Genomic DNA, 26,947 nt, shown 5'->3' with positions numbered 1-26,947 from the left:
AGGCCGCCGTCCTACTTTAAAACTCGCGCTGCCCTTCCCCACCCAAAAAAAAAAAAGAAATGCGCTGAGAGACACACTTATATACCGCCTATACGAGCCGCGGCTGCGTCCAGTGGTGGAAGAGGGAGAATTCAGGAAACGGACGCGTCGCGAAACCTGCAATTTCTTTAGCTCGGAACATCGCTTGGTATGCGCGCTCCGAGTCGGGCGACCTGTCAGTACGTCTCGCAAGGAAACGCACGCTCACTTTCGCGTGGGCGCGTGAACGAAGGCGTGCGCGCGGGCACGCAAGCGTTATCGCAGTTTGCCGCCGCTCCTACTTCCTGCCGTCGCCAGAAAAGAGATACGTGTCGCATGGGGAGAGAGAGAGAGAGTGCGTAGTATACACGGCGAAGTGTCGGTCTGCCAATGTGACACGTCTCGGCGCTTTAATTCTATGCGCTATACCGCACACACAACTTCTGTAATCGAGAGACGCCCGTAAAAATAGAATAAGCGAGACGTGTGGCGATGGTAGCGCGCGAAACGCGGTATCTGCTGTCAGCACGCGCGCCTCTCGCGTTGGCAGCGGATGTTTGTAATGAGTCTGGCGGATGCAAGTATCGTTCGTTTACGAGCCTCAAGTACAAGGCGATGGCAATGATCTGTATATAGCGTAGCCGCGCGCAAATTAGGCGTCATAAAGAGCGCGAACTGAACGCAACCCTCCCACCTACGCTATATACGTGCTTTATTGCCTTCTAGTTAGCGACACTATGGGGCTTCTGCAATGATGCCAGCTCGAAGCAGCTCGCTTTCTCTCTCTCTCCCTCTCTCTGCAAGTTATAGCCGGCCGTTTAATTCAAACCGTACTGTTAGCTGTATTACGCAAAACGATTCGATGAATTGAAACATGATCGCTACGACTTGTATCGCCGATATCATTTTTCTCCTGACACGCCAAAAACGATCAGCAATGATACTCGCAGCCGAGTGTAGAAGGTGAAATCAAGACAGAATAGATCATGCTGATAGAGAGAGAAAAGGGCTGAGGGGGGAGGGGGTCGGAGAATATATCCGGGCACCCGAGGAGCGAACATTCGCAACCGCCACCTTGGTAGAAGAAAAAAATAAAAATAAAAAGAACGAAATTGGCTCGCATCGCGTAATTCACAACGCCGCTGACATCCAGAGCATTATACTATTCCTTGGCGGGGCATTTCAGGATGTAGCATTCAATATAGACCATTGTTTTTACTCCTTCCGCCATGGACCCACCGGCTACATCTTTTCTCCTCCCTCCGCTTCCTTTCGTTTCGTTGGTGTATATATAAGGAAGACAAAAAAAAAGCGAGGGGGTGGGGACGAGCACCGCTATATATATATTGACGTCGAGCAGCAATGCGCGCGCTGCGAGGCAGGCCACGATTTTTCGTCGTCGGTTACATCGTTTTACGGCAGCTGTTAATACCCCTGGGATAACCATTTCCCGAGGACGTGGGCTGCTTTTCGCGCGCACTGCGAGATGCGTATCGTCTCCCAATTTCCTATCTTCTCTTCTCCTCTCTTTTCCACGCCCGTTCCTCGGTCAAGAAACCAACGTGTGTGTGTCTGTGTGTGTGTGAGAGAGAGAGAGAAGAGAGAAGGGGGGGGAGTGTGAAAGACGTGTTATATGGGCTTTCTTTATTGCCGCTGCGGCGGAAGCGTCTGCCGCTGCGCATTGCCCCTGCAGCTCCTGCCACCAACCGTTATACTTCTCCTGCCACGGCTGTTCCAATAACGTGAAGCGAAACGGGGCCAAGCTTCATTTCTACGACGACGCAACGCTGTAAGAGCGCGCGCGCGGCCTTCGTTTCTTCAGCGCCTCGGCGTCTGCGTGATCCTGTTTCGTCTCAACAGCCCGTCGGCGTACTCTTCGTTTTGTATACTTGCGCGAGGCGCCGACGCAACCGCACGCTCTGCGGCGTTTTCGAATTTTCGCGCGCCATGTATTTTCTCTGCGTATCCCCTTAGTGCCGAGGCCGCGGCATTCTAGCTCTATATTAAAGTAGGGTGAGAGGCAGGGGAGAAAGGAAAGAGGGAGGGGTGCGTAACAGGCAGCGCAGAATAACGTTGCTCGTCATAACGCACGACTAGTCGAAGTGTACACAGTTAGTAATTTGGTTAACGTTCATATTTGAATATTTAATTAAATGCTGGGGTGCTACGTGGCAAATTAGGCCACGGTCTCATTATGAGGCACACTGTAGCGGAAGGCTTCGGATTAATTTAGACCACCTGGCGTTCTTTATACGTGCGCCCAATACGTGGTAGTAGTAGTAGTAGTAAGTGGTTCGTGGGGAAAAGGAAAGGTTGACGCTATCTTCTGCAGCCCTTGAGGGAGCACGGCTCAGCGCCAAGCCCAATACGTGGTACACGAGATTTCTTGCATTCCCTCTCCATCGGAATGCGTGCGCCGTGGCTGTGATCGAAAGCGGGACCTCGAGCTCTATATACAGTGCATCGCCATGGCCACTGCGCTATTGCGGCGGCTCATATTTGAAACAGTGTCAAGCAAGACGGAATGCACCAGAAGTGCACCGGACATGAGCTGTGTACTGTGAACCAATCAGCGCCCATCCTGTGTACTTCTTCCCGTGTCTTTCGTCCCATTCGCAATTTTAGGAAGTGACTAGTTGGAAAACGTTCGTGAACATTTTGTTACACGCGCAGGTGTCTCTGCATACACGTTTTGTTTTCCTTTTTTTTTTGCATTTTCTGCTTTCGCTGACCTTAAATAGGCCTTCGACACTAAATCTAGTTTTCAGCTGAAGTGGGTCGTTTATGTCGAAGGGGAACCAGCAGCGCGACACGCTCGGGGACAGGAACACAATCTGGCGTATGGAGATCTACTCGCGGAATGAAACTGCGACAGCCGGAGCGCGTCCCGGCACATGCACTGCCGCTCGTGAACGCCCGTGCGAGCAAGGTGTTGCATTGCGGTGAATCGCAAATGCGAGAGCGTTTTTGGAGCAGGATTAGTTCTTCCAATTGCCGGCGAGCGGGTCGGTGGGATTCTACAGCGTCTCTACTGTCGCGACTGTTGCGACTGTCTTGACTGTCGTGTTTAATTCCGTGAGTACTGCACATGGTGATACTTTGTGTTGATGTCCTCTTCCTGTCGTCGTTTTGCACCACTTGTTTCCCTTGAGCCTTTGATACCTATTTACTGCGCGAGGTGATCAATTGAAAGGTTTACGGAATTTTCATATAAATCACCCGTTGCAGGTAACACAATTGTAGTTCTCGCACTGGATTATTCAAAGGGGCGGACATTACTTGCACGAGAAATCGAAACACATATTTAACTAATTAACCAAATTCCACCAATTATCTTTTTAATTATTTACTTTACGGCACATATTGCCATCTACGAATTGTAGCCTGTGAGCTTGCAAGGCGTATCCACTTGCAATGAATTTCTAGCATGACACCAAAGTACTTCATACCATACCATACCAGTCTGGAGATATGCGCCACCTAACTCGCCGTAAAGATGCACTGTCGTTCCACTTACATTTTTAAACAATACGCTCTTTTATGCATTGAAGTACAAAAGTAACTGAAATGCCCACGTATTTCAGCCCACAATTCGGGAAAGAATATCTCGAACCTGGTGTCATCCTGGAGATTCATTTCAAGTGTATACGTCTTGCAAACTCACCGGCTTCAATTCCTGAATTCCAATATGCGCCGCCATGAAGTAATTAATTCAGAAGTTAATCAGATACTTTTGGTTATTAGTTTAATGCATGTTTAGATTTTGTTGTGGTAGTAATGTCCGCCTCTTCGAATAATCCATCTCAAGGACAATAAACATGCAATATGCCACATGCGATATTTAAAGACTCCGTAAAACTCAAAAATGACCACGCTGTATATTGTTTCAGAACCTTTGGCGTGCTTTCAATAGCATCATTTCTGCAATTTCTCTTCAGGCCTTGGAGAACCACCAATGTCTTTCATGGACCCCCTTTGCTTATCATTTGCAGCCATCCTATATTACGTTGCGAATCTCGAGGCGCTGAAACGACGCGATATCACTTCACGTTGCCAGTTTGGTGCCGCCTGACCGCCAGTCATTCTAGTCCTCGCTTGCCAAGCGCGCACTTCTGTCCTGCAGATCCGCCGTTATTTCTCGGGCGTGAGTTGAGTTGACTGGCTGTCTAAAATGCGCGCCCGTTGGTTTCCCACTCAATATTGATTCTGCTGCTACATTCTAGGGTCTGATTTGGATTAAGTAGATGTACTTAGGGCAAGACTGGCATACTTGTCAAAGCGCATGTTGTGAGCGGGCGTCTCTTGTTCCAGCCCGGCCGCGGCTGCGCATGGTTTGGCTGAGCGCATACGCCGCCCGCGCGATATATCTTGAAGGTAATTTGCGGTGGATGCAAAGGCTGGGCTTGCCATGACGTCTGGTGGCTCTGTGTGTTGGAGGTCGCGTAATCTCAAGATTCCGAGGCGCGTTGAAACGAGAGGCAGCACGAAGCGTTCGCTCCCCTCTGCATGTGCTTTTCAGTCACACCAGCGTTGCTACTGCGAGTGTTTGCGGTCAACGACTCAGATGTGTTCGTGTTTGTTTGTGCGCGCATGACACCAAGCTTGTCTTTTTTTTTTGCTTTTATTAGTAAACGAATGTTTACTACAACCGGCGGGATTGAAAAATTTGCACATCTTTAGTTCGTTCCGAAGCTACTTACTTACAACCAATTTAGCCAACGTGAAATTTCGTTGCAGTATTCCTTCAACCGCGACATATCCCGCTTTAAAGGAAGAAGTGAGGAGAAACGCTAAATTGGCTTATACTGATAAACAGTTATTTCAAAACTCCAGTTTTTGTTAACTTCGCGGTCACAGGCTCATTATTGCCGGACAACATGAGAGTCAAAGTGGCATTTATTGAATTTCGCGCCGAATTCGTAGCGCCGGTGCGACAGTGTGACGTCACGCATTTCGAAGCATTTACTCGTATCTGGGCCTTCGTGTCTCATTAGAAGTTATTGACACTTGCTAAGTTCAATCTTTGGCTCTTTTAGAATGCTATTTGATCCACCTTTACAGATAGAAAATGAACTATAGCAGAGACCGTCAATATCCACGACGTCGAGAACTTCAAAGTGTGCAGCCATCTTTCCTTCTGCTTCTTTTCTGCATTGCCAAGCGTCTTCTAGCAATAAAATTTGGCTATTTTTCTCGTCGTTTTTTTTTTTTATTGTAGAGGGATAATTTACTAATAGAGCTCAAAGGAACCTTTTTCTGTTTAAGTGCCCCTTAAAACTGTATTGGCCGCTAGAACACCGAGTATAATTCGGAGTCTAGGCAACAGGTATAGCCAACGCAAACCGTCGCTCGACGCCCGCGGTGCTCGCTCCGCGCTTCGCTAAATAATTATAGAGCCCCGAGAGCGGGCCTCGTTAAGTGTGTCCCTAATCGCTTTGCCGCCGTTGCTCCTTCGTGTTCGGTCATTCTCAATTTGAGCAACTTTCCGAGTTCCCAGCTTTTGATGTCCGCGCGCGGACACTATTCCGGCGGCGCTTTCGTGAACTTTATTTTTGCGCTTTTCAAACAGACGGCGCAGTTGAGTGGGAGCGGACTCTTAATTTTATAACCGCCGGGAGACCCTTACTGCCATGTCGCGTCTGATTGAATTAGAGGATCTGCCGCGTGTGTGTGTGGCCGCGCCTTGAAAGGGGGGGGGGGGGGGGGGGATACTAAAGTCAATATAGCGCTCCACGGTAACCGAAAGTTCTGTTCTGAATGATGCGTTTGACCGCTGGCCCGTCGCTGGCTAACGACTTTTAAGAGGGACAGTTCAGGTTACTTTAAAATGTTCTCACTCTCTTTTCATTTAATGAAGCGCGGCTCATTATCTTTCTCGTCGGCTTTTGAGGCTGCCTGCGTCGCTGGGCTGAACTTGGCTGCGGACTTTAAGCCGCCGAGTCTGCCCCGTTTTCTTTCTCCCGCTGCCTTTTTTTTAATTTTTTTTTTTTCGTGTCTGCGCAGGAGCGAGGAACCGGTGACGTCTAACCTGGACATTTCCACTGGACACATGATCTTGGTAAGCCAAATATTTACTTCCTCCCATTTATTGTTTTATTCAATTTGTTTGTCCTCACCAGTGAAGTAAAACTATGCGGCAACCTGGCTACATTCACTGTATTTCGCTTTGATTCCACCACAGTGCCGTGCAGTTGTGATCGCTTACAGTACGATTTTGATCATTGTCACTTTAATTTATAGCACTTATAATCTTCTCGTGACAAGTTCTGAAAAAAGGCTGTCTCATAATCTAGAAAAATAAGAAGAAAAGGAACACAACAGAGGATACGTGCAACATCTGTTGCATTTTTTTTTTTTTTTTTTTAGCTCGAGGAAATTCACTGAGGCATGCCGCGCTGGCTGAAAGGCTTCGGCTTCCCAGCTGGGCATGAGGTGACCGGTTCGATTCTCGGTAGCAGCAAAACGCATTGCGATAGGAGCGAAATGCTAAAACGCTCGTGTACTAAGATTTAGGTGCTCGCTAATGAACCATGTCAGAAACTAGTTCCGAGCTTTCTATTATACGGAATCCCTCATCACAGCCTATACTGTGCAGTTTGCGGACGTTATACCACGCTTTTTTTTTATTAGTTCACTCAGACTGAGGACAATAAGGCTTCAACTGAGGCTAGTTGGTGAACCGTTCTGTTCACGGCGCTGTAAACTCAGAGGAGCATGAAAATTAAACGCACAAACATGTCCGGAATGATTGAGGACGTATAGATTGCCGTTCCCGCATCTTAATTTGTTGGAGTGTGTGCGTACTACTGAAACCTGAATGCACGGGTCGAGAAAAAAGGCAGCAGGAAAACGTGTACACTTATACAGACAAATCTTATGCCTCCGACACACGAACCCATGTTACCGTACTTGAGAATCAAACTTCGTGTGGTTTACTGCACGTCAATTTCAATCGCGCTTCACTTTAATATTGTTGTACTCAATCCCGCTTCTTAATTCGATTCAACTAGGAAAGTTGAATGCAAATTTAATTCAGTGATATGATGAGTATGACTGGTGTCACATTCATCAACACGTGACCAGAGGATTTCTACGATTATACATTGATTATAGGCCACAAAAACTTCCCTTGTTTTACCTTTTCAGTAACTTTGTCAGGCCATCGAAAACACAGCTTGGGAGGAAAAGACAAGGCTTTTCGCTTTGCCGGTTCGTTCACTTACCTCAGAGTCACTGTCTCTTCCTGATGCAGCACCATTTGTTATTGCCTGCTGGCTTTGGCCAATGCAGAACGGGTTTTTCACTTTAGCAGGATGCACGACGCAACGAGTGAGAGTCTAAGCACAATTTTTGAATCGGAGTGCTACATCATCGCGGCCTTAACAGAACACCGTAGGAAGGTAAAGGAATCATGGGCATTATGACATCCAGAAACTGGACAGTGTGTTATAAGTGACTCCGTATAGTGGAGGCCTCCGGATTAATAGCGCTCAATAGCGCTCAAGGAAAAAAAAACTGTCAGCCCTTCCACTGGGGTGCAGATGGAAGACCAGCGAAGCTGTACTATGGTGGGAATTATTTCCAATTATGATTATTAAGATGTGATGGTGTAATTGGTTATTTGAAGTATTAAAGAATGAAATATATATATGATCCGGTGGTTTTCATTTATTTAGTGACCACAGGGACCATGGCCTTATGGTCGCTACGATACACCGCCATAGGCAACGAGAGTTCTGCCGCCGTCGCGGCGGCTCCGAGCTTTATCTCCCCGGTGACGTTACGGCCAAGCTACGCCTCCACGCTTGCCGGGGCGTGACTGGTAGAAACCTGCCAAGCCACCGCCAGAGGCGCCTGCTGTAGTCACGGACACCGCGCGCGTTCGGCGCGAACGCGAGGAAACGGGGAAACGCGGACAGCGTCGTCAGCGGCTCTGCGCGTTGCTTCGTTGGTGCTGCTACAATTTATTCCTCTCTCTCCCGCTCTCATTTGCTATTTCTACACGAGCGTATTTTCAATCTGCGCTCGTAGGTATGCAGCCGTCGAGGACGGGAGTCGAACACGCGGCCTCGTGCTCTGCAGCAGAACGTGATAGGCACTGAATCACCGCGGCGTGTTACCGTTTGAAGGGGTCGGCTGCACATGGTAGATAAAACAATGTACGATCAGTATGGTGTTCGCACGATATTCAAGCTCGCGTCCTTCTTAGAGCGATGCACCGCCACATCACAGACAAAAACAAGATTTGTCTCATAAGCGCCAACAGTAAAGCACGAAGTTTCCTGCAAGAATTATTTCAGGGAAATCTGGCGATGTAGTGTATACCGCAGCTGTAGGCGTGGTGTTTCAGGGCTGTCATGGTTAGTGCATGGATTTGCCTAAACCTAACTTTTTTCTGGCTTTAAGCGGCTTTGGGACTTGGCAAATTGATCATTTTAAAGTTTATATTGCGTTATAAATGCAACAGTTTGAAACGATTATGGATTTCCACGGAGTGTTGCTGCGTTCTGCGTTTCGGAAAACGTGACTGCGTCGAAATTGAGTCCAATAAAGGCAGATAAAGCGTAGCAAGTAAATCCTTAAAACGTCTGAAGCCGAAAGTTTGAAGATCAGACAAGTCCATGTATTAACGATCGTTCCCGTGGTAGTTGAACAATCGCCTCGCCAAAAATCCCTCCAGTAACTTTAGTCGGAAACTATATGCAGCAAACGACGTCACTTGAACTCAAACCCAGGCAGAACAAAGGGGAAAGGCAGTTCACGGGTGCGTTCGACCTTTTGCACGCAAGCTGCACTGTACGAAGACCGGCTCTGCCACCTAGAGGCAAGAGATGGCAACACCACCTCGTTAGTGCACTCTGCGAGGTCGGCTCCGTCTCGCAGGAAAGAGCAAGGAACATGCGCTTACAACGCAGAGTTTCAAATGAAGAAGAGAAAAAGTTGTTCCGGGAACAAAAGTTTTTAACGATCATGTCAGTCAGCTCCAGACTCGATGAGACATAAAAAATGCAATCTGAAGTTCCAAAGGCAACATCATTCGGGTGTGTTTTCTAACAAACAGGCGCTTTTAGGGGGACGTCTCTCCCCAAGGCCAATCTAGACGAAAAGGCGTTGCAGGAAAATAAAGTAATAATAAAAAAATAAGGATAGTGGCAGTTCACAGCAGGGGAGAGGCAAACTAACGCGGGACGAAGAAAACGCTTGGAGCCTTCGAAGCCATCGCCGCGAGGTGGCGTTACGGGAGCTCTGCCTGCCGCCTGTACCATTACAGACAGACAGGCAGCTGGCCAGCCAGAACGCCAACCATCCAGAGAGGCCAGCTCTTCCTATCGTTCACAAGAACACCGCGGTAGGTGGGAATAGGGTAAGACAAACAAGCAAGTAATGAGATTGGAGGAACGAACAAAGTATATAACGCGGTGCGAAAAAAAAAAAATAAATAAGAAATAAGTGTGGGGCAGGGAGGGGATGGGCGGCCAGGACTGACTGCAGTCGACGTCGACGCACTGTCGTTTCCAGGCTCGTCTACGTGAAACAAATGGAATGGAGAAGCTTCGCCGGGGGCGGCGGGTGAGGGAGGTTGGGGAGGGGGGGGGGGGGGGGAGGTGGCAGCAGCGTGCGGCAGGAGAAGAAGGCCGGCGCGCTTGTAATTCACCGGGGCTGACGCCACCGCCTCGTCCGGTATACGTAGTTGCCCAACGCGCGCGCGCGGGAAGACGCCGTGGCGCGCCCAGATTTTTGTCCGACCCAGGGCGCGAGCGCGACCGCGCTTGTTGTCCCCCAGGGCCGCTGCAAAGTCCGCGCCAGTTGCCCAGGGAAGCCGGAGGGAAGCAGCCGCGGTCGGCTAGAGCGCCGGGCCTCGAATTTCGACAGCCGCAGTGCGTGTACATGCCTTCCGCGGAACCACCGCGCTGCATGTGCCGCTCTGTTCTTTCTCAATGTCCTTCGGTCTCGGAAATATCGTTCCTTTCTCTTTGCCTTGAGTCGTTTTTTGTTCTTTCGTTGACGTCAACGTATACCCGCCGCGTAGGCTCAGCGGCTTCGGCGGTCTTAGCATACGACTGTCGAGGGTTCGGTTTGTCGCCACGACAATTGCACTTCGTCGGGGAATAATAATAATAATAATAATAATAATAATAATAATAATAATAATAATAATAATAATAATAATAATAATAATAATAAACATCTCACTACAGGTAAAGATCCCCAGACAACCGCTTTAGCAAAAAGACCGAATTGATACGACATTACGAATTGATACGTTAATATCTATCAACCTATGTATTTTCAGTTAGCCCGTGAGTCAGCCATCATTCGAACACAGGCGCGGAAATGACGCTTGTGGTATCAAAGACAAGATTGGGTGCACCGTGATCGAACTGCCGCTGTGGCGGACGTGCGTCACCTAAATTCGTGGTCAAAGGACTGTGGAATCAACTGTGATACGTACTATATACCGACGCCTTTGAATTGCCGCGTAGGCGGCAATTTTTATTTGAAGCCTGCAGCTGCTTCGTTGCAGGATTCGCCATCCGCCTGCTTTTTTTTTTTTTTCGTTCAGCGTTTTTTTCGCTATCCCATTCCTCGCTTTGCACGAAACTTCGTTTTACTGGCGCTGTTTTAAATTTTGAAACCGGTAGATGTTTTCGCTCGCTGAGCATGAATAACTTATAATTTGTTAGCTTCGTAAACTACTGCATTCATCTGCCCAACTTACAAAATTGGCGCGCGCTCTACTTTCGTGACATTGCAACACAGAAAGTGCGCCGTACAACGCAATTCGTTTGCGATCACTTCCAAGTCACTGCGTAAACGTTCTAGTTGGTAAATAGAAGGCAGATGAGGTGGTGCTTGGAACGTGCGAGGCCCAGGGGCCTCAGAAAACGGAAGAACCCTGTTTAGTTTTTAACCTTGGTTTGCTGTTCGGCATCGAAATATTTGCTGCACGTGATTTTGAAGCCCTGTCTCCAGCTTCAAGTTCAAAAGACAACGGAAATGTGGTTCATCTTTAGCAAGTCTGGCGACAGAATGACGTGATGACCCACGCGGCTTAATTAGAAGACAGACTACGGGTGGGGGGCTTGAAGGCCGGGGCATGCCTATAGAAAGTGGTGCCGGTCTGCCTCCCGAATTGATGAAGCCCATAATGGGCAACTTGTAATCGACGTCGATATATTTTCACTGTGCGTGAATGAACGCGCGCTGCTTGATAACCTGCGTTGGGAATGACCGTGTATTCAACATTGTCCAGTGCGCAGCCGGAGAGGCAGAAAATTTGAATTTGCATTTCGACATATAAAACAGCGCATTAGTATAAAGGGAAAATACTTTTTTTATTGCGGCACATACAGGGGCGCACCGTTCGTTGTAACTTCGTGCGGCAGTGTCCAACGCTAAAAAAAACGTTTGTCAACTGGTATCGTCTGTGAATACATTTATAACTTCGGTGTAAGTAAAGTTAACAGGGAATTTGATGTATTTGCTACCTGCTATATACGGAGTAGCAAGAAGCGATTTCAAAAGACCACACTGTAATTTTTTATATTTCATTACACATTATGTTTGTGTAATGTCGTGCTAATGAAACTGCAAAACTAACAAAAAGCACGTTTTACCTTAAAGAATGGACCGTCTTGAATTCTTGCCACCGCGGAGAAGTAAGTACTCCGTGGACAGCACATTTTATAAGTCACTTTTGCGGTATCTGTATGAACCGGGTCTACACGCTGATTTGAAATTTCATTCTTAAGTTATGCCGCATGTCTCGTACTCGGTGCTGACCGGCTGTCCACGCGCTCTCAAAATTTTCCAGGCGGCTAACCAACCTTAGACATACGAAAACAGCTACAAGAAGAAGCACGTACGCCCAAGATTAGTTTGGACGTATTAGACTAAAACTTAACCTCATTAATGAAGATAGCAGCTTAGCAGTCACAAGAACGGGCTTTATAAGGTGCAAATATAATATCGAATGCCTCGGAAAAATGACGCATTAAGCTATAGCATCATTCCAGTCACTCCAACTAGAAGTCATCTATGCCCTCTGTAGGTAGAACAAATGTGCGCTTAAGGCGTGTTCATGTTTACGGATGACGGTGACTGTACGTGAGCAACTCCAAAAACGAGCTGATCCCAAAGGCTGCCTTGTGATTTGGATTGCGGTGACGAGGAAACGATTCGGCCTGTGCTTTGCCAGTGCCCGCAGTACAGTGTGCAGAGACAATCGCTTTCCGTCTCGCTGAACCAGTTGCACGACCATCCTCTGTCGAAAGAAATAATTTTGCAACAGCGACTCGGGACTTACCATCAAATCAGAAGGCCGTGCAAGCGTTCCTGCGCGTCTTGAGATCGACCGGCCTGTGTGAACGCCTGTGATTGTATCGCCTTTTCTGTTACCTCTTCCTGTTTTTCCCCCTCTTTCTCTCTTTGCCCTCTTTCGAACCCCTATATCCCCCACCCCAGTGCAGGGTAGCAAACCGGAAACTCGCCTCTGGTTAACCTCCCTGCCTTTTCTCTTTCGCTCTCTCTCTCTCTTTGCTCTACAGTCTTACATGGAGGACCACCTCAAGTGCAAGGACCGGCTCGACCGGGAGTGGGAAGCGCTGTGCGCCTACGAGGCGGACCCCTGCTCCACGGCGGTAGCCTCGCTGCCTGCCAACATGAAGAAGAACCGCTACCCAGACGTCCTCACCTGTGAGTATGCATGCCTAAGCCACGCCTGGATCTGCTGTACATAACGATGTAATGTCTCCTTTGTGTATAGTATATGTGATTTCGAGGAGTGTCCTGTGTATCTCTCTGAAGAAGGCCCAAAGGCGCTTCCGCAAGCAAGACAAAATGGAGCAATTACAACCAGTTTAGTGCATTTATACGTGTGGTGGCTTACTAGTGCAACGAAAACCTCAAGAACGAGCTCACACACAAATCACGAGTTCGGAAAGGCAGCCTAAACACAGTACTGTGTGTTGCTGTAATTTGTTATAGTTTTGGCGCCACTCAAATACCGACCCACGCGTGTGTTGCTATACCCATTATTTTGTAGAACAACTTGAATGTCGATCTTACAATTGCAGTGTTAGATGTCGATATATGGTAACCAAAGCTACAAAATCGAACACACTAGGACAGTCGTGCATGGTATGTATCTTGCAATGTTGAGGTGAATTCGAATATCTTTGATCCGCTAATTTTGGCACACGATCTCCCACTTTCATGCTAACACATCTTCCCGATAGGCCAATGATGAATATTGACCATAACACTGACTTCACTATAGTGATAAGTATTCCCGCACCGCGGAGCGATTATAAAACGCTCACTTAAAACAAAAAAAAAAACATGAGTTATCCTTCTCGTATACAACGCTGAAAGAACACTACGACGACATGCAACGGAGTGATCGACAACCGGACGGGTTGCTACACTTGCATCCTGAATAAAGCAGCGTGGAAGGCGCAACACGATGGGGAGAACAACAGGACAGGCGCTGAACTGAAAACTAGGGTTGTATTTAACACGAAACGTATTTACATACACACAATAAAGGTAACAAAACCTATAAAAAGGACGTAAGTTCTTGTTTTAAGAGAACTTTTCGACTTCATTCACGACCATTCGAAGAGCTTCCACGAGGCGTCAACGCTTCCCGAAGCGATTTCTCGCCCGTTTTCCGCGCACCTTACAACGTGCACGGTGTGTATTACCTGTTGCTTCAGCCACGCTAGGCTGATAGAAGGCACTGCGGTCGCCCGTTCGTCCCTGTGACAGAGGAAGAAGTGAGTGGCGGCAGCCAAGGAGTCGGGGGACGAGAAGACCGATGGAATGGTGGCCACCGGCGCGCACAGGCCAGGCGTATGAGCCATGTTACGGCTCCGCAATAGCGTGCAGTGCGAGGAACTTGATCCTCGAGAAACCGCTGGCCGTTGATGTTCACGGATGACCGCGGGCCATCTAGAAGATCATTTCAGCACTGGCCGCACCATTCTTGGGCGATTAGTCGCTCGAAACTGCCCCCGTTACAGAGGCAAACGCTTGAAATCATTCCTCGACCTCGACACAGCCTGAACACCGCGAGCGTGAGTCCAAACTTCGAAGTATTGCCACGAGGCGTTTTTGCATGAACATGACGACAATGCAGCAGTATAGCTTGCAGCGCAAAGATGGAGAGGTACAGAGAAGCAAACGTTGCGCCGGCTCGTGGTCGACCATACTGTTTTGACAGCCTCGTGTATATCGTAAAACGTACTGTCTGATCCCTTTGACGTGCCCGTCAAACTTTAGTGGAGGTGCTGGTTATGGGGTGGCGGTGCTAGGCAGCATGTTTAAGCCGCAAAAAATATATATATATATCTCGCGTCATTTCTCCCTTGCGCACGCGGCTTGGGCTTCCAGATCGCTGCACGAAAACACCGCGGCGCAGCCAATACGCGGGCGCCGGCTCGGGAGTGGCAAGCTTCCCTGCATCACTCTCGCTGCTGATGTTGCCTGTTACAGAGGCTGCCGCTCGCTAGCTGGCCCGGACGACGGCGTTCGGGCGACGCGCACCCAACGTTGGTAAGCGCACTACGCTGTTGGGCGTCGGTCGGGGATGAGGGAGTCGGGGCGGATGGACGGGCCGGGGAAGGACGGGATTAGACATCGTTACGCGCGGCTTTGTCCCCCCGACTCTGCCGCGTCCGGGGCAACGGCGGGATCGGGGCAGCAGCCGGGCGACAGGGTCACTGCGATCGATTCTTTTCCAGCACCGCTCACTCTGGAGCCTCTTGCCTTGGCTTCGTGTACTTTCCAACTCTCTCTCTCTCTCTCGCTTTCTCAATTTCGCGCACTTGTTCTTTCTTTTCTTCGATTCCGTCGTGCCCATCTTCTTCTTCCGACAGACAGCTCGCTGCAACAGAACCGAGCGAGCGACGAAGGGACACTCCGACTTGAGCGGAGAACGGGAGAAGGAGTTCGGCGCGTGTACAAGACAGTCTCACCTGGCAGCTTCGTGGTTTTCGTTTTGCTTCATTTGTTTATTATGATGATTTTTTTTTCTGCAGTTTAAGCTGAAAGAGAAAAAAGATGGAGCCCTTCAAACGGTGCCTCGTTGGCCACTGCGAAGCTTTGTCGCGCCCATAGGCTCCGTCTCGCTGTGGCGACGAGGATGAGAAATGTTCAACCCATGAAGTGTTCGTATACTGATATTGCCTTGCAGTGCTTTTCTTATTTTTTTGTTTTTTGCTGCTAGTTTTCTTTGGCAGCACCATGCCCGCAGTTTTTGCAATTCGAAGCCAACACCAAAATTTGAACAGACGAAGTATTCCTGCTAAAGTAATAGATAAAGTGTTCTGTCGTGTAATATCCTTAGTGTCCGGATTGTTTCGTAAGTATCTTGCGTCAGGTATACGTGACTCTTCCGGCTATTCCGCTGCCTCGTGCAAGCCCAAATTTTTCACGAAAGAAGCATTTCGCGGTGGATGCAATTTAATACCACATTTGAGAGCACTGCTTGCATATTTCGTCGAGAATAAATTATGAGCACGCGTGGTAAGCGGCGACGCCAGACAAGAAACGTACAACTTGCCGGGACGGAACCGTGGCGCCATCTCCCACTGTAACGACGAAACAAGACACCTGCCGGGTTATTTATTCTTGAGGAAACGGGTGAATAATGTTCACAAATGTTGCACTAATTCTACATCCACTACAGTATGCCACCTCCGTGCTAAATTAGAGCGCGAACAAACCAGCGATTTAGCCGGTAAAGTCATGCATAACTGCTCCACCCATTTACGCTACATTGGTTAGTCTTTAATCTCCTGCCGGCGCTCCGGACTCTTAAGTTCGGACTAACTTAGATGTCTTGAAGCAGCCATTACGCGTGAACAATTTGTGGCGTTTTATTCTCGTAACACCTTAACAGTTCCTGGAGCTTTTGGTTTACAATTGATTTAACTGTAGTTATTGCGCGCATTCTATCCGATGGTAGAGTTTTTATGTAGTATACAAAATGATAACGTGAGGTTCTTATATCTCTTTCGTCCTGCAGTTCTCGCTCATTCTGTCTGTAATGTTTTGCTCCTTTCAATTGCTACATACCGTATCTTCGAATGTGTGACTCCGTCGCGTTCAAGTTAAAGCTTTTCAATACGTAGCTTTGCTGGCACCAGGTAATTTATTGCCTTAGTTCTCTGTGCTACGTGCTTTAAACTGCAGTCGTAAGCGCTATTGCTCCAGAAGACGTCAAGCTGCTTCACGAGAATTTGAATGTTCAGGGCCATTTCTTTTAGCTACAAGAAAGGAAAAAAAGAAGCCTCAAATTGACTACTGTCACCACAACATTCCGCGCCTTCGATAACGTACACATCGGCGTGAAAGTCGGTACAAGAATTGCCTTGGAGAGGCGACATGACTTTCATTTTACACGAAATTGCCCCACGGTACAGGCTGTTTGGCAGGAACTGTGCTATGTATATATTCATGTGCGAGGTTCGAACCCATACAACACTGGTAGTGATTATATGTTCCAATGTTTTATTCTCCGGATGCGTAGACATGGCTCAGCGATAGCAGAAATGCATACAACTTTCTGGTTTTCATATTTTTCGGCAGTCACCGTGCAGATTGTAATCGTCGTTTCTTCCTGCGACCTACAGTGCACAAAGTATGCATTTGTACTTAATAGAGATGGGTCGCTCAGGAGCGAGCAGGACCTTTTGAGCCGCTCTTTTTAAAGAACGAGAGAGCCGTGGTTCAGTAAAAGTGAGCGGCAGTTCTTTCGGAGAGAGGAAGCCGGTTCTGTCTTGTTCAGTGAGCCGTGCCGAACCGTTCCGTCAGAGCCGGGTCTTCTGCTGGGTTTCGTTTTCTGACCGACGAGGGGTGGCCAGCGTGGGCAGACTCGCGCTACTCGTACTCTGTGCGGTTTGCGCGGCAGACCCTTTGGGTTTGTGCGCGTCCTGTAGTGTGGCATTCGATGCCACCGAAGGGAGAAGTAAGGAAGCCTTAATTGGCAAAGGATGGCGCCGTTCGTTGCCTGCTGCTGTTTGAACGATGTCTCACGACTCTCACCCATCTTGCGCTGGTGCACCAACACGCCGAAGACGAAGTCTTCCGTGTCTTTAAAGACAACAGGCGAACGTACAGTTTACGTCCCGGTCTTCATTTGTGCTAATTGGTGTAGTCATGAAAATGTCGCCCATGTCATCCACTTCTGTGCATTTTCTGAGGGTGTGTCATTAGCACGTCAAAAACGAGGTCAATCATCTGTTGTGTTGTAATAGCATTCATTTTGTTGTTGTTGTTCTGGCCCATGATGACATGATCACCAGTACCGTGCGTGCGCTCAAGAGAAAAAAGAAAGAAAAAAACGAAAAAAAAAAACGAAGGGTACGCGCGGCAGTTTTGTAGATCTTACGTATGATTTTTGTATTGTAATTCAACAAATGATTTCGACATTAATTTTGTATGGCGTTAAAGCTCACTCATATTACAATGAGCGTGCGTACCTGAATAAATGAATAAAGCTGAAAGATAATTTACAATAATTTTTGTTCCTATTTTGACCAAAGTTGATTTAAAGTACCACATAAAGAGAAAAGCTCCTGTAATGACGAGGAAGTTATATCGCATTTCTGTCTGATACAGTATCATAAGCATTTTATCCCCAATATGAGAAAAAGAACATTCATTACCATTAAAAATTCGCGCTTGTAAAATAAATATTCGCCGTCATAGTCAAAATACCTATGATATGGTTATTCTACTAAGGCATATATCGTTTTTCAAGGCTAAATAATTAGAATATGCATAACACAGGTTACAGATTAAAGTGAACCGGTGAGCCGTTTATATCAACCGGTTCACTTCAGTGAGCTGAGCCGTTCCGAGCCGCTCACTGAAGTGAACCGTTTTGCCCATCTCTAGTACTTAACTCCTGAAAATTATTTTCCGCCTTTTTATAGACGACCATTCACGGGTGATTCTCAACGACGTCTCCAACGCGAACGGCTCTGATTACATCAACGCCAGCACAATCGTAAGTCACTCAAGCGTTATCTAATTATAACTTCGTTTACATTAAGGTAAACTTAAGAAGGATGGGGTGGTCCTTAAAGGATGTGTGAGTCATTCTGCTATACATTATGTAACCATTCTCTAGTGGTTGCCAAGTCGTACCTTACCAAAATTGAACTGGGTGTTGTAGTGGCTCTCCAGCTCTAGTTATTGCAATCATGGAACAAAAGAAGGAAGAAACAAGAACTATACTGATCTCTAGTGCGTGGATCAGAAGACCATTTTCATCGCTGTACCTTTCGACACGTTTTCTTTATCATGCGTTGCATAGTGCCGATGTGCCCGCGGAGCTTCGTAATTTGTTAGCGTTGAGAACTTGCGCCTGTATTCGCAGAACTACTTTTGCGTAATGGCTTTTAGTGATTTGCTGTCACCACAGTGGTTTTCTCGTTATCGCGCCGATCTTCATCATGAGACGAGGACGGCATGGTCGCGGGCCGACGAGGAAGCACTGCTACGTAAGAGAAGCTTACTTAAAGAGAGCTCTGCAACACCACTCGCTGACTCAGCTGTGGCTCGTCTCCCTATTATCGAGACACAGAAAATAAGCTACCTTAAATGATATTTATTACTGTTATAAGAAGGTATCTCTCGCTTTCAACGACAGTCTTTCTTTCTGCCCTCAAAAAGAAAAGCAAAATAAAAGGGACACCCCAATGAGGCCTTACCAAACGGTCCCCACTTTGGAGTCATCGTTATTACAACTTCAATTTTTTTTATTTTTCATTTTTTTTCAGTCAGCGTGTCTAAAAGACTTTGTGCGTTCAGTGCTGTGCTTCTGTTTTGCGAATACACGAAATATATAGTATTAGCAGCAGCGCAAAAGAATATTTGGATCGGGGCCTACACTGAATGATTCTGCAGCAGAAACGGGCACGTCGACACTCTACGTCTCCTAACTGGAACGATGACTGCTAGCCTTGTTTTTCGAACTTTCTTGCGACTTACCCGTGTGTACATCTCTTTACAGACGGACCACGACCCACGAAACCCGGCGTACATCGCCAGTCAAGGTCCCCTGCCTCACACAACGGCTGATTTTTGGCAGGTGCGGAATGTTTTCAAAATTATTATTATTATTATTATTATTATTATTATTATTATTATTATTATTATTATTATTATTATTATTATTATTATTATTATTATTATTATTATTATTTTGTGGAATCGATTTTCGCCTCGGGTTTTCTATCAGCTTCCTACGAGGCTCGACAATGAAGCTTATGTCACCTCTGGGTTGCTACCGAACCATAAAGCGAGATGAATAGTGACAGTGACAGCTTTGCTCGTTCGCCAGCTGCATGCTAATCCTTTTGTCTTGCTTGTGGTGCATACAACACAAATCAAGACAAACTAGGCGTTAGGGTGCGTCAGTACGCTCAGGCCAAGCAGATGTCGTAATTAAGTTATTAGTTATTACGTTGTTTAAGAGTGTTCAGTACTTCGCATTACGTCACGCAGTGTGAAGCACTCATGCTAAGTCGTAATTGCCAATGTAATTGCTTATGCAGGACGGGTACAAATTATTTTGCCTATTTCGCCTTTCTCTTCGGCTCGTAGTAAGAAACGTAACTTATTGAAATGCGCAATAGCACAAAGGGATTACCCTCCAATTTTTATTGCACACCACGGTGACTCCGTGGACGTGACATTTTACCGCTGACCGCGATGTGTCGGGTTCAACCTATAGCAATGGCGGCCGCGTTTCGAGAAGGGCGGAATGCAGAAGCTCCGTGAGTGCGAGTTTTGAGTCCTGTTGCGTCCCGAATCGGCCGGGCGCATTCTTTGATTGTTTCCCATCGAGGCAGGCCCTTTCATCAGCGTCGCCCAGACGGTGACAGTGCCCGACACCGACGTTGACGGGTGATGAAGCGCCCCAAATCGGCAGTGCGCATCGTTTGTGTGTTTCCCCCGATGACACCGCCTTCATCAGCGGCCGCCTACCTGGCGACGCCACGCGACACCGGTTGGGATACGATGACAAAGAAGCTCACGAAACGACCACAACCGCCACCCTTCGTGGAAGCGGGGGCCAGTGCGAAGGTCACTCTCCCGACCCTGGCAAGACGAACGTCACTGAGAGATAGAAACCAAGGAGACAACTTTCGTAGAAGGAGTGTGAATCCCCTGTTTCCAGAATGCCTCGTCCTTGCTTGGAAGGTGCAACATTAGAGGCGGAGTTCAGTGAACAATACGACCCCTCTGATTGGCCGCATCAAGGTCATCTGATTCCCTAGTCGGGTCAACTAGGAAAGACGAACATTTTATAAGTAGGCACATTTGGTTCAGTGGTGTCCCGACGTGTTCTGATATGTGTTCAGACATGTAGTCAGCTGATACTTTCAAAGTGCTCCCCCTTGGAGTGGGCTTCCATATTTGGAGCCACTGTAAATACTGTAAAATAAACCCTCTTTTTCTATCGCTCTGACTCCCGGACGTACTCATCCCTATGGCTCAAGGATCACCGGCCCAAACGCTACCCGAGTCCCAACAGTCCGCATTATAGAACACGTGAAGATCAAAATCACCAATGCGGTTTTCTTAGTTGCTCAAACACTGGACGTGGACATTTCATCAGCAACGTTACTTTGGTTTCAATTTTAAAAATTTCGAGGTATTATTTCAGTTGTGAAATAATTTATTGCCATCCCCATCCCCCCTTCCTCCCAATGCCCACAACTCTATGCGAAGATGACGATGGTAACGACAACGCACGCCGCGGCATGACTAAATGGACGGAGGGAGAAATAAGGCCCTGTTCGAGCAATTAACTGCCTTCGCAGTAAAATCCTGCATAAAGTATCCGTATACTGGTTAAACGACGTTTATGAATCAATGGCGCGACGACACAGTTTGATGTAAGGGAATGCATCAAACTTTGTTCGGAGTTATTAACTACCGGCGTAGTAATATTGAACAGCTAATGGCGCCCACGCGGACCACCTAGCACTCATACGCAAGACACATACGCATGACATATTTTATCACTCTGGGAGCAAGAGAGAGGCATTTTAACGGAAACTGGTGGTATTAGCTAGCCCCATCTACAGGTGCCGCTGCTTACTTCACATGGGTGCGCTGAAGAAAACGAGAGAAAGCGGGAGAAGAGACGAGCGTTCACACGCGTACGCTAACATACACACAGGTACATATGCGTCAACTCGGAGCGCTTACAGAATGTACTTAAAAAGACACTAGAGAAAAAAAAAGTTAGCGTAGCTTGCACTGGAGGCGCAATGCTAAGGAGACAGCGGAGCTGATGGGCACCTATCTAGTCCTGGCTTTTGGGTTAGGCTAAGCACTACCAAGTCATCCCCAGCATTTTCCGGAATGTATTGACTTTTTAATCGATGATCGATTAGCTATTGATTGGCTATCGATTGGCTATCGCAAGGAATTGGCCACGTATCTGGGCTAGGCTAAGCCCTACCAAGTCATCCCCAGCATTTTCCGGAATGTATTGATTATTGATCGATGATTGATTAGCTATTGATTGGCTATCGCAAGGTATTGGCCACATATTTGGGCTAGGCTAAGCACTACCAAGTTATCCCCAGCATTTACCGGAATTTATTTATTATTGATCGAATGTTGATGAGCTATTGATTGGCTATCGATGACTGACTAAGCTTAAGTAGTCCCAACCATCCTTAGCTAGACTTAGTCAGGGTCAGCTTCGCTAGTTCACAGGGGTATGTGCCATATTGCGCTTGAACCCTTTCTGCACTACCGCCAGGATCGGCCCACATTTCTTCCGACGCACCACGGACTAACGGCCGGCTAAACAGATCCGCTGTTAGAAAAATTCACCGTAAACGTATGAGTGGTTCGGACCTAGTTAACTTGTTACCACTGAATATAAACTACATTGTATTCCAAAGGAGCCAGAGACGAAACTTAACTAAGGGGTTTCGGCGTGAAACTAAAAAAAAAACAAAAAAAAACAAGGAAAGCGTGACCTTCGCTTTAGCTTGCGAGCATCAACCTCTAAACGGGACATTAATGAAAATAGAGTATTGAAAGTATTCTTAATCAGTTTAAACTGATTGAATGTTCTTGGTGAGTGTCTCTTAACCAGGAACAACATAATACACGGCACTATAGCGCATGGCGCGAAGTAAGCCCGTAGTCGTGGTCAGAGGATCTTCCATAGCCGGACACGTAAGCCATGACGTATGTTCAAAGATGTTTTCGGATTGGTCATGTGTTTGCGAAGAGTCAGCAAACGTAAGTCGCGTGGTCTGAGTTTTCGTTAATGTTTCAACGTGTGGTTATATAGCGTTCCATTGAAAAAGCGTGTTTTAAACAGAAAGCGAGTCGTGTACGCAAACGTTAAAGAAGGAACTTTTCATCAACTGTTACCTTGTTAAGAACAATATGTAAAGGTATCCGAAGGAAATGTGTATTTTTCATTCAAATGTACCAAACACACTTAGAATAAGAATATTTAACGCAAAAAAAATATTTTGTGGTAACGTTTCTCAGCAATAGGTGGGCAACACCAGGCAGAACACTGGTATCGAGCTTCACCCCAAGCCTCCCGTGGCGTCTTTTGGAACTTCTACAGACAGTTCTCGTCATATTCAAAACGGAGGTGTACAGTGCACCTGCTCCACATTACATGTATGATACCACTACAGCCAGGATTATTGCGCCGGTGTTTTTTCTCTGACGGTACTCTAAAAAAAAAAAAATCAAATCCCGTGCCAAAATTGTTCTTCGTCCTCTGATCCTGCTCTATTCCGATAAATGATGCTCACTGTCTATCAAGTAGTGTCGGCTGAAGACGTTTAGCCTGAAATATCCGTACTTAAAACAAAACTCGGCAAGAAAAAATCTTTTTCGGCTGTATTGCCTGTATATAGGCAATAGTCGTCCATAAATCGTCCATGTGCCATTATTAAGTATTAAACTTGCTCGAAAACCTTTTTCTCTTGCTCGGGGCGGTGCCGCCGCCTACGAGCAGAAAAGAGAAGTACTGCATTATGACACTAACGCGCACCGACAGTGAACGCTTCGGTGGTCTCAGCACTACGACGCCTCGATGCCAGCATTCGAAGGGACGCTGGCATCAAGAAGCACTACCAACGCCACCTAGGTGGCGTTCACCGTACTCAGCACAGCGGAGCGTGGCCTCCGCAATTAGCTCTGAAAATGTTTCTGAAGTTGATCGCGGAGGCTGCAATTACGACGCGCTGTACGCGCTGATTTGACTCGGTGACGATTCCGTTACGTGCTTTGTCTTGCGCGTTGTATTAGTGTGTCAGTTACGTGCTTCGTCTTTCGCGTTGTGCTAGCGTGTGCAGCGTAGTGCAGCTTCCATATGCACGACGGTTGCTCATGGTCATCGACGTTGGTAGTCGTGATGGAGGAGACGTGCCACCAGGCGTCAGCGTGGGTGCATCAACGCCTAAGGGCGCTTTAGCCACAAATTCGCAGATGATCTGGGAACAAGGCAGCGTTGTGATCGTGATGCTGAGTCGCCTGATGGAGAACGGGGTCGCCATGTGCCATCGCTATTGGCCCGAGGAAGGGAGCGAAGTCTACCACACCTACGAGGTAACGACGAGAGCACGCGTTTACTTCCGCTAGTGCCTTATTGGTAATCTTTATACGTATTCTTTCTTGTACTTTCTTGTGCCATCTCTCTGTCTCGCATTGCCCTCCCCCTGTGTAGGGTAGCGAATCAAGTGTTTCTCTTCGGTTAACCTTCCTGCCTTTCCCGTCTTGTTTATCTGTGGCTCTTTCACAATGTCGTGAATTTTGATGAGCAGAGGTTTTGACTAAAAGGCTTACCAAAAATGTGCCCTGGTGGACTATGTTACAATTTTTATTTTGTGCAGTGTAGCGCCAACACGTCTCGCGAGTGAGAGAGAAAAGTTTCGCCGTGTTAATATTTGCTCGGTGCAACACGCGCGGTCCTCGCTCTTCTGTTGCCTGGCACGCAGTACAATGCGACCATCATAATAAGCTAGAACGACAGTATTTTTTTTTTGCGTTCAGCAGATGCACCCAAACTCCAACGCTCAAACACTAATTAAACTAGTTTCCGTGCTTAATTACATGCAGGACACCAGTGTCGGAATTCATCTTCGAAATGTCTCTTCAGTGACATCGCTGTGTTGCCTTTTCATCTACCCATACACTGTGGTTCTAAATTAATTGACAGGCCCACGTGCATACCACAAAAGCACCCTTATTTAATTATATGCGGTCTTCCACACACTTTGTTGTGAATTGTTTCTTTTTTACGCAACACCGCGTGCAGGCCAGTCAGCTTGTGGAATCTATTCTTCGTTGCCTAACTGAACTTTCCAAATGAGTACTACGGAGTTTGGCTCTAAGACACAGCCTCGGTAAAATCGCACCTTTGTTTCCATACAGCCCTCGCTCGTTTTTCACTTCATTCGCATCGTGTCAAAACTTTGCCCGACAGAAGAGGAACGCAATGCCGACGCTCTTGCATTCCGCCTCGCGCGCGTATTTACCCCGAACAGTCACGACAAAGCAACCATCGCACCACCTAGTCGTTTCCAGGTTTCCACCGGCTCCAGACGGGCTCAGAAGACTTGTTTCCGCGCTTGAATGCGTCTAACTAGAACGGAAACTTCGTCAATGCGGGCAGCCGTCATCCAACTCGTCGCAAATTTTCAGCGGCGGTTTGCGGCTATGCGCAGCGTTCTTCGCGCCGTATACTTCTCCCTTATTTACTCGCTCTCGAGAGCGCACGCGCCCCCAGACAGGCCTTCACAGGTGGCTCACAGTGAGTGGTTTTGTCTAACAAGTAGCGATGCTACCTCGGTGTCAGGGCGGGCACAAAGCAGTCTCCAACGAACGCTGATTGCACCATCGCTCGACGCGACGAACGCGTTGCACCCGCCGCTGCTGCCTGTCGCCCTTATTTGATCCATTCACTCGCGCCCGCGCGCTCTCGGTTCGAGAGAGACGGAACGGCAAACACGCGTCGTCGGTGCCCGACTGAGAGACAGCTTGAAGCTCGCGAAACGAAACGAGCTGTATGCGCCCGCGTGCGGGCTCGTCGACAAATCTCTGGCGATTCGTTTCGTTATTCATTCGTTTACATTTCAACTGCGCGTGCTGCCAAGCACCGGCGCGCCACCAGCGTGGCGATTTATTTTTTCCTTGTTTTGCTGGAAACGGCGCGAGTGCGGCCAGCAGAGGCGACAAGAAGCGGGTTTGCGGAGACAGAAGGGAAGGCGGGGGGAGGGGGGGGGAGCGCCAGGAGATGAAGGGGGAGTTTGGATGGGACGCTCCAATTTCTCATTAGTGTGGCCGCCGGTCCGACGTCGCCTGCCGTCGTTGTCGGGGACGAGCGGAATTTCAACATCATCGTTCCTACGCCTCTCTCTCTCTCTCTTTGCTCCTCTCGCTTTAACGCCCTCCTTCTCAACTCAGTCCTCTCACTCGCTTTCTCTCTCGCCAACCTTCGGCTGTAAGCATACGGCCTTTGCTTCATCTAAGCCTTACTTGTGCTCGGCTTCTCCTCTCGACGTGCTTCTATGCTTCCTTGCGACGTTTATTTTACCCGGCGCGCTGGTTTCCACTGCCACCGCAGCTCCCCCCTTATACTTTACTTTTCCCATCGTAACGCTGCTGTACGTTTCTCTCACCCTCGTCACCCACCTCCTCGCCCTCATTCATCGACGGGACGAAAGGAATAAGATACCGGCACTTTCGTCGCAAGAACGTTCCCCTCTCTCACTCTCCTATGCGGGATTCTTTTTTCTTTTCTTTTTTTCTTTTTTTGGCAAAAGTAAAAATCTTGCGTCTGCAGTGCAGGAGCCATCGTCTTTAATTAAGACGAACTCAAAGTGGTTAAGCGCTCACGCGCCGCGCCGGACTGGCGGGAGACGGCGTGAAAGGCGGCTGCCACCGCGAAAGCCCGCTCTACTGGACGACGTTGAGATAGAAATTAGAAGCGTGGTACAGTGAGCGATGGAGAGAGAAGCGGTTTAACGTACAAACAAAAAGAAGACGGTGCGACACGAGAGAGACTCAAAGCCCACCGACGACGAGGAGTAAGGAGACAGAGAGAGGAAGGGAAGCAAAAAATGAAGTTCCTGTTTAAACGACGAGTCGCACTTTAACGTTGTGTACAGAGCCATAAAAGGAGAGCATGTCCTGAATGCAGCTGTAATGACGCCAGTTTCTGGGAGGACGTACGTTTGAATAGAAAGCAACGTTTCCCGTTGGTTGTTACCGCCCTGATTTTTTATCTTCTTCGCTCCCACGAATGAGGATGCCTTCTTAGAGCGACGAAAGCGTATGGTTTCTAAAGAAAGTTCTCGTTTTCTTCTCTTCTTTTGTTTTTTGTTTTTGTTTGGGTTTAGCAATAGCGTTCGCGGTGATCTTATGTCAAAATAAGCACATGCGCAATGTGCGAAAAAAACAAACATACAAAGATATCAACGACGTGCTCGGGTGATCTGTAGAGAAAATATATTTCAATTAAGTTTCCGCATTATTACGCATAATATACTATAACCTGGCTGCGAGAGTGTTCTTATGATGTGAGAGTGAGAGTGTTTCCGAGTATATGGTGTACTGTCGCACCCGGATACATCGAACCCACATATAACGAATTATTATGTATAACGAAGAGCACTAAAATGCCCTTGAAAATGCTCGTATAACATTTTTATTTTATATATCGAATTACCTATATATCGAACTTTCTTGTGATCCCCTTCAGATTCAATATATCCATGTCCGACTTATATCGCAAAACATCAAAGCTATCAAATGTGGTAGCTTCAATAGGAAACTTTTTCAATACAAGTAAGCACTGTTCGCTCGTTACCGGAAGAATGAATAGTATACGACCAGAACAAAAGGGGTCTGTTAAGCACGG

The 26,947-nt window shown here is 47.5% G+C and overlaps 1 protein-coding gene across 2 annotated transcripts in view; it reads left to right on the top strand.

Moving 5' to 3' along the window:
- Window positions 1-26,947, top strand: part of LOC119441875 (receptor-type tyrosine-protein phosphatase N2-like) — a 658,601-nt gene that overhangs the window by 609,588 nt on the left and 22,066 nt on the right. For both annotated transcript variants that reach the window (XM_037706513.2, XM_049661681.1), the window contains exons 16-20: window positions 6,022-6,076; window positions 12,567-12,714; window positions 17,961-18,034; window positions 19,043-19,120; window positions 23,515-23,634. In XM_037706513.2, coding sequence (XP_037562441.2) covers window positions 6,022-6,076; window positions 12,567-12,714; window positions 17,961-18,034; window positions 19,043-19,120; window positions 23,515-23,634 — 475 coding nt within the window. The remainder of the gene's footprint in view (window positions 1-6,021; window positions 6,077-12,566; window positions 12,715-17,960; window positions 18,035-19,042; window positions 19,121-23,514; window positions 23,635-26,947) is intronic.

This window comes from Dermacentor silvarum, chromosome 2 (assembly GCF_013339745.2).
Source record: "Dermacentor silvarum isolate Dsil-2018 chromosome 2, BIME_Dsil_1.4, whole genome shotgun sequence".
NCBI lineage: Eukaryota > Metazoa > Arthropoda > Arachnida > Ixodida > Ixodidae > Dermacentor > Dermacentor silvarum.
This window is presented reverse-complemented; position numbering and strand designations above follow the sequence as displayed.